This window comes from Gavialis gangeticus, unplaced genomic scaffold (genome assembly GCF_001723915.1).
Source record: "Gavialis gangeticus isolate Ggan-Ray unplaced genomic scaffold, GavGan_comp1, whole genome shotgun sequence".
NCBI classification, from domain to species: Eukaryota; Metazoa; Chordata; order Crocodylia; family Gavialidae; genus Gavialis; species Gavialis gangeticus.
In genome coordinates this window covers 21,751,606-21,760,279 of record NW_017729008.1, presented here as the reverse complement: position 1 = coordinate 21,760,279, position 8,674 = coordinate 21,751,606, and the positions used below count along the sequence as shown (strand labels likewise).

The following is an 8,674-nucleotide window of genomic DNA, read 5'->3' as shown; positions in this document are numbered from 1 at the left end:
ACCCTAAAATTCACTATAGCCACCCCATAGTTCCCCCTCCCAGCACTGCCACTGCCCACCCTGCCCCCACCCATCCCAAGTGCAGCCTGGACCCAGCCCCCACCAGGAAAAGCCCAGCACAGCTCCTGGCCGAGCAGGGGGCAGCAGCACGCTCTCGCCCCACACACAGATGCAGGGGGCACATGTCCCCCATGCTTTCCCTGGGTGTGTGTGCAGCAGCACAAGCCATGCCCCCTGGATAAGCTACCAGCACCTGCGCCATGCCCCACCCTGCCCCAGCTATGCAGCGCCTGCCCCTGCCCCTGCCCTAGCTCCACTCCTTCCCTCACTGTGGAGACCGCAATCTGCACCCCCAACTCATTCCCCATGACAGGCTTACTAGTCAGACGCTGATCTCCAAGCTCCTGGGCTGCATGCGTGCTGCAGCTGCATACATGTATGCGGCATTTATTGGTGACATTATGGGCCACATCAGCCAAAAAAAGCCAAATACTGATAATGCCAATTTTACTTTTATCAGTGCTGATACGATATGAACCAATGTATTGGTGCTCCTCTAATTTTTAAGTCAATGTATTTTCAGTGAAATACTAGGAAAAAGACTGTTAAGCTTACAGTACATATTTAATTAACTTTAATTGCGATTAACTCAAATGAAGCTTGCATTTACTGCTTCCCTCATCTGGAAATCTGGTCTCCATTTCCCATCAAGATACCTAACTCTGCTTTTCAGAACACCATAAATACGTCTACTGTTAACATATAAACAAAACACAACAACTCTTTAAAACAACAAATCAAGGAAGTTATTTTCATACAAAAAATAAGAAAAAGAAAATGTACACACTAACAACTTCTTATTCACATCAAGTACTTACTCATACAAACTCCTACAAATTAACTTTAAATTAAAAACAAATACTTGTATTAAATTTTATCACATAATCAAAACTGAAATCTATTCAAATGTAAACACAATTCACTGAAACATTTTCCCCCAACCAAGCAGAAATAAAATAGAGTTTGATAATTTTTGATGCAAACAGGTACAACATATTTTCAATAATGTTTTTATAAACTGGGGAGGAGTACTTCCTATGAACCCCTTTTATAATGTTGACATTTCTTTGTAAAACAATATTAGGCACTTTCCAATCAATATATGCGTATCTCCTATTTGTATTTCAGATTCCCTAAAAATCAAGTAAACTCTACATAATATGCACTGAGATATCCAAAAGACACCATTACTCTCTCTCAAAATGCCATTAGAAAAAAAAAAAAGAGTAAATTACTATAACACAGAGTCCAAAATTATGTACCAACACAAAACTACATGATACTATAAAAGTAATGACATGATGTTAAAACAGTTTAGGTAAACTGGCATAACTGTGCTTAGGCACCATTTAAATCTTCCTGTTATTTAACAGGAGGAGGTTAAATTCAAACTTAAGCCAGATTTAAACCAATGGAAATGTTCATACACAAATTCACACTGGTTCAGTTATATCCGTGCATTATACCATCTTTAACTAAATTGCTTTTAGACATGCCCTTGATGAAACAAACATGTAAAATAATCTCAAAATAAATTAACATTGTGAATCTCTCTCCTTGCACCTGAACAAGAAACTCCAGTCTTGATATTAAAAAGCAGTTTGTAGATTCTAAAAGTTTTTTCTCGTACTTCTTTTCACTTGGGATAGACAGACAAGTCTACATAGTAGTAACGAAATACAAGAACAAACATAATTTTGATAAATGATATAAGCTACACAAATGTCAAGAGTATCTACCCGAAATCTAGAATTATTCTTTCTGTTATCAGCCTTATCATGCCAAATGACTTAATGACATAAAATCTGAGTCCAGTTAACTTCACTGGGCGCTTTCTTATAACTTTAGAATTTGACTCCAGTGAAAAATAACTTGCTAGTTTTCACAGGGTTTCAGAGCTGTGGGTACGTAAAAGGGTATGTTTATACTGTGCTTTTATGGATGCCATGTAAATACTTGGGCATAAGCACACATGAAAGACTTCACCAATGTTAGAGTCCAAGAACTGATTCATGTTTTGAACTTAAATTTAACATTCTCTTAAAGAACTAGGAGCCTGGGGCACCTGCAATAATAGCAGTCACCTTCACACGCGCAGAAACTTTTTGTGGAACATCCCAAGCCTGAGAAACTACTGCAGTAACCAACGCCTGACTTCCTGAAATGTTTCTGTGGCTTCCCTCATATGAAATATGGTCAGATTCGTGACCATTTTGAACAAATCTTGTTGGTCTAATAAACGATATCACACCTCCAACCATGAACCCCATGATTACTCTTTCCTCTAGATTACAACCTGGATACCTGACCATTTTAGGATTGCATTTTTTTGTCTGTACAATGCTGGTTTCACCTTTCCACCTGAACAGGAAAGAGCTTAAGTTTCCTGTCCAACAACTGTCAAAGCGTGACATTTTATAAGTGACCTGGGAGAGAGAAAAAATTAAAGACACACAGTATAACAACGACTCATTCTTCTCCAAGATATATTTCAGAGCTGAGTTTCGGTCAAGTCCGTACTTCCCCAGGGGAAGGATAAAGAAACACGACAGCAGCTCCAAAAAGCGGAAGAGACGGGCAGGCAGCGCACGGATGCTACAGTCTGAAGCAGGAAGCGGCGCCAGGCAACATTATCATGGTTAGGGGGGTAAACGTTACACACGCAATTCACAAGATAAACCCAGAGATTTCAAACGCAGGGCTCTCGACCCTGCCTGCAGCAGAAGACTCACTCCGTTAGTCTGTCCTTAGACCACAAAAAAAAAAAGTGTGAGAGCAAAGAGCTGGCATTTTCGGAGGGGTACCACGCGCCTGCTCAATTTGCGGCACCGCACCACTGCCCTGGCAGAAGTGTGCAACGCAGGGGGGTGGGTCTTCCAGGCTGTTTTTAAGCACCTTCCTCTAGACCCTCTCCCACACGGGACCCCCGGGCAGGTGCAGCCCCCGTCCCTCGGAGGAAGAGAGAGAGAGGAGCCAGCCCGGACGGTCCCGCTGGCAGACAACCGGGGCGGGGCAGCCCCACAGGTCCGCGCGGGCCTCACCCAGCAGCAGGAGCTTGACCTCCCGCGCCGCCTTCTCGCCGTCCTCGCGCAGGTTGCGGTCGATCATCTTACTCCGCTCCACCGCCGCCTTGTCCTCGGCGCTCAGCGTGCAGCCCATGGCCGCACCGTCCGCGCTCCCCGCGCGACTCTACCTCTCCCCAGCTGCCGCTGCTACCGCTGGAAGCACCGCCCCGTCCCGCCCAGCCCCTCCCCTCCCCTCCCCTCCCGGCAGGGCCCCAGCGCATGAGCACTGAGAAGCGCCGCTCCGGAGAGGCGGAACTACAGGGCAGCGCGTCCCGGCCCCCCACGCCTGCGATTGGCTTGACATCACCGTGCGGACCGTTACAGGGGCAGGTGTTCTGAAGGTTTGAACTGAAACGGCTCTGGCGCGGGGCGGTACCACTCGTTCTCGCCCGGAAGGGGCACGCCTGGACTGTACCAGTGTGTGAGGGGCGGGGAGAGAGCCTCCCTGGGAGAAGGGAGGGCCAGTCAGGGGCGCGGGGAAGCCCCGCCCCAGCGTTGCCAAGGGAACAATAACAACTCATGTTGCAAATGTGATCTCTGTGCCACAGTCATATCATGAATGTATTTGTGCCACACTCATATCACATATATGATATCTGTGCCAGACTCATATCATGAATATATTTCTGCCACATTCATAGTACAAATAACTTGTAATACAAATACGACATTTTGCCAGATCCGTATCATGAATATATCATCTGTGCCACACTCATATCACAAATAACTCGTATCACAAATACAATATGTGTGCCAGACTTGTATCACAAATATGATATTTGGGCCAGAAATTCAACAGAATTGCACTATGTACAATCAATAATAAAAACATTCACCACGTATGATGCTTTTCGAGGCAGCCCGTTGAAGCAGTATATGCTGAACTCAAGTTGCTCTCAGGGAATCTTAACTGACTTTTGGGCTTTTTTTTTAATTATCATTATTTTGGACTTCCTGTCAGCGCTACTTGATGACTGCTTGTCTCAAAATAAAGCAAAAAAATTGCTTCCGGTTATCACTCACTCACTGGCGACTGGCAGGGAACAATATAAAGTAAATAAGAAGATTTATTTGCATGCTTATTTACGTATGTTTTCAATGCAGGATGTTTTTTCAGCAAATACAATCATTTGGAGCTTCCAATACGATCATTTCATATTTATGACCTGGCAGCGCTGAGCCCCGTCTGCATTGGGGCAGCTGGCGGTGTAGGGTGTAAGGGGCTGCTATGACTAGGGTGGCCATTCATCCGGTTTTATAGAGGACAGTCTGGTTTTCTAGTCCTCTGTCCTCTATTGATATGAAACTGGACACCTTTATGTCCTCCATTTTTCACCGCTCAGTACACCTTCCCTCCCGCCGCTGACACCGCCACGGCTGCCTGCGGGTGTTCCCCGCTCCCTGCCGCCAGATCCCTGCCACCAACACTGCTGCCACCGCCTGCAGGAGCTCACTGTGCCCCCCCATCCTCGGGAGGTGTGTGACGTTCATGGTGGTGGGGACAGTTTGCGATACTTCGATGGCCACCCTAGCTATGACCAAGCCCTGACAGGGCTGAGAAGCCCTGGGCTGCCCCTTCAGACAGTCCCGGATTTAGGCTTAAGCTACTTAAACTGCATTTTAGGTCCTCACAATATGAGGGGCCTCTAAGTAAGGAAAAAAACCTGACTCAATATCAAGTTTTATAATAATCAGTTGGTAGATAAAGGAGATATGGGAAAATGACTCTCTAAATATGGACATTTTTGTTCCAAAATGATAAAAATATACATACATTGGATTATTTTTATTGTATGGCGCCTCTTAAGCTGGACATAGTTTAGGGCCTGTTATAATCAGCATATTATAAGCTGCCACTGCCTTTGGTGCACAAACCGCTTAGGTGCATAGCAGCGCCACTGCCCCTTCAACGCCACTACACCGTCCTCCTCCTAATCCTGCTCCCCGGCCCTGCGCAGCTCCTGCCCCTGTCCCCTGTGCAGCTGCCCATTGCCCCTTTACCTGTGCTGAGGGCAGCAACAGACAAGAAAACAAAAAAGGACTGGGATTAGAAGCCTTGAAAAGGAGATAGTTTCACTCCTACTATTTCACCCCAACTTCAGGCTCCCCAAAGCCTCGAACTGACCATTAAAAAAGTCAGCAGACAAAGCAGTGTTAGTTCCTTTGGCGGCTGCTAATACCCCAGTACTGACAGTGCATTGTTTACCTTATGTAAATAAGCAACTTGTACATTAAATTCCCATGAGTGCGTATTCAGAATAACACTATTCAGAGTAACTGCATAGCCTCTGTCAGACTCCAGGCAACACATCATGTTTTTCCCACTTAAAGAAAAATTTCCAAGAAAATTGTATCTAAGTACCAGTTATAAACCTTTTTCACGTTGAAATAAAGCACTCAAATCTAAGGAAATGCTAGCACATCCTTGCCTGTTCAACTTTAATTCTCCCCCCTGGTGTATAAACATTTGGTTATAGACTATAATTGCTTGATACCTACATTTTTTTCTGCAGATGCTTTGCCTCATCTGGCACAAAGAATAGTCTCAAAAATGGAATTTAAATGACACAGGATGCTGCTTTACATCTAGAATGCCCTGAGCTTTAATTGTCGGACACTGCAACAGCGTTTTTTAAAAACATGCAATAATGTCCAGAGGTGTCCAACCAGGATCAAGTCTCTACTAGCACCACCTGAACTACTGAATCCAGCCTTTGCAGTCACCGGCAACCATATAATAGACATTATGCCCAAAAAGGATATGCAAGAACAGGGGTGGCCGACCTACGGCTCTGGAGCTACATGTGGCTCTTCAGAAGTTAATATGCATCTCCTTGAATCTTTGCACAGCACATGGTGACCAACTTCCATTAAAACATCCACTTCTGCCCTACCCACACATCATAAGCCACAATGCACTCCCTAACACCATACAACAAACTATGTCTTCAGTACAAAAAAATCCAGAAATGACAAGAAAATCCTCAGAAATGACAATGTGTCACAGAAAGAGAACAGGAAAGACCAACAGCATTGCTAATACTGTAGACACCTGGAATGGCAGGGAATTTATCAGGTAATGTATCCAGATGTTCCTCAGAAGTATTCAGTGCCCCACCACACAGAGGTAGGCAACAAAATACACAACAGTCTTTACCAATATGACCAGGGAAAAATTTTTTTCTGATGCCAAATCTGATTTGACCATGAATATATAAGTAAAATACAGCACCCTTATATCTGAGAAGTGTCTCAATATCACTCCGAGTATCCGTGTACTAGAGCCATGTCTGGTTAGGACAAGTCTTTGAGGATACAAAGAAAAAAATGTTCAGAACGCAAGTTATATACTCTAAAGCCCTGAAGCTTTGTTGCGGTGCAACATACATTGCAACAAGAAACCAAGCATATTAAAAGATTAAGAGGAAAAAAGATGATCAAGGGAAAGAAACCTAATACTACATAACCAATTTGTTACTTGCACATGCAAATTGTGCAACTCCTCATGATCTAATCCAAAATTCCTGAATCCATCATCAGCTATCCCACAATACAAGGATGATGTCTGCCAGGGGGCATTACTGGTGAGTTTTAAGGTGGCTGAGGAGTCCAATCTGTGCTCTGCAAGTTTTTTCACAGATACAACAAGTGGTACCTTGCATAGTGCAGGAGGAACATAACTGTTGGCCAAGATGTGTGTTTTCCTTCCTACTCCGCCATTTCTCAGAATCCTGAGCAAGATGGTTTTTGTACCTGTAATTGGGTCAAGTGGATGAGGTACTTAAAGTAGAGACGCAGATCTGTTTTATTTAAGAGAGAAAGAATAGCTTAGAGTATACTCACAAAATCCAATATAGCATGTTCAATGTAGCTTGTTACCTCTTATACACCCTTACAGATCACGCCTGGAGCAGATCAGCTAAGCCGTCGGTTCTGCAGCACCCACAAAGCTTCTTAAGTCATCTGTTCCCCCAGCAGTACGCTTCTATGGGAACCTGAAGATCTGCACACCTTGTTTAAAATTTGTCCCAAATTTATTTGCATTCAAGCAGAATTTAGAACCAAATTTGGATTAACCTTTCTTGTGATTGGCTAAGTGGCTATTCTACCTGTGGTTTGCAGACCTTAACCACATTGAGCTACTAAGTTCATTTTGTATCCTGTTGTGGTTAAAAATTTGTCAAGCTACCCTGAGCTTCTGCCTTGTTGAGCTAGCTGCTCTGAGCTTCTGCCTTGTTGGGCGAGCCGCTCACCTTTTGACAGTTTTGTGGTTTGCAGCACACTGCAACACAGGTGTTTTATTATCTTGACAATGTCATGAAACCACATGTTTCCCTGTTTCGGCTGCTCAGTAGCAACCGTGCAGTGAGAACACTTAGGTTTCTCTTTTGTCAACTTCATGTTTGCTTTCTGTGCTGTCAGCACAATTGAGTATATGGGTACCACAATGGTTCTTATCGAAGTGGGCTGTAGCTTGATGTCTGGTGCAATGCCATTGAGATCTATTACCAGCCAGCACTTCCCAGTTTGTAGGTTTGATGCCACCCCTCTTAAGGTATGCTTTCCTGTGTCCTTCCTGGGTATTTTACCATAGCTAAGTTGAGAGAAGAGAACTTGCTTTGAGAGACGAGTGTCAGCCATCTGTGCACAACAGCCAGCCCAGCAAAGTTGGTGTTTCATGATCTTTGCCTCGATGCTGGTTCTGTTAGCTGCAGAGAGGATGCTGGCATTAGTGCAGTGGTCTTCCCATCTAATACAAAAGATCTTCCTCAGGCAATGCTGATGCAACCATTCCAGACACTTAAGATGGCTTTGATATTTTACCCACATCTCAGACCCATAGAAAAGTGTAGAGATAACCACTGCATTGTAGACCAAGATCTTCGTTTCTATCTGCAGATCTCAGTCAAAGACATTGTGAAGCAGCTTGCCAAAGGATACATTTGCACAGCGAATCCTATGTTCAATTTCTACATCAACACTGACTGACTGAGAGAGGTGACTGCCAAGGTATGGGAAATGCTTGATGTTTTCTAGGGGTTCTCCACCAATGATAATTTGTGGGGGAGAGGGGCAGCTTCTGCTGGAGCAAGCAGACAGAGTACCTTGGTCTTCCCAATGTTAAGAGAGAGCCCCAGGCCATGAACGACACATGTCCCTAGCGGCTGGGGGGGCATGACGGCAGCAGGAGCTCAGCAGCAGGAGTGTGGCAGCAGTAAGCCAGGGAGTTTTGGCAGTGCCTTTTTGTAGGGGATGCACCACTACACTCAGGTGGTGCATGTGCACCCATGCTCACCCCCTACGCGTCGCCCCTATCCCAGGCTGTGATAGGCACCTGAGAAAAGGTCAAGGATAGACCGCAGATTGGTCTAAGTGTGCATAAGGATAACACAGTCGTCAGCGTAATGAAGGCCAGAGATGCCGGTATTGGTAACTTTTGTTTTGCTGTGGAAGTTCCACAGGTTGAAAAGCTGACCATCCATTCAATACTCAACCCCAGTTCATTCAATACTCAACCCCAGTTCTGGGAGGAAGACGGTAACAGGCTG

At 44.8% G+C, this 8,674-nt stretch overlaps 1 protein-coding gene across 1 annotated transcript in view; it reads right to left on the bottom strand.

The window, feature by feature from the left end:
* Positions 1-3,277, bottom strand: part of GNAI1 (G protein subunit alpha i1) — a 57,091-nt gene extending 53,814 nt beyond the window's left edge. The window contains exon 1 of the mRNA XM_019509492.1: positions 3,102-3,277. Coding sequence (XP_019365037.1) covers positions 3,102-3,219 — 118 coding nt within the window. The 5' untranslated portion in view covers positions 3,220-3,277. The remainder of the gene's footprint in view (positions 1-3,101) is intronic.
* Between the last annotated feature and the right edge of the window lie 5,397 nt (positions 3,278-8,674).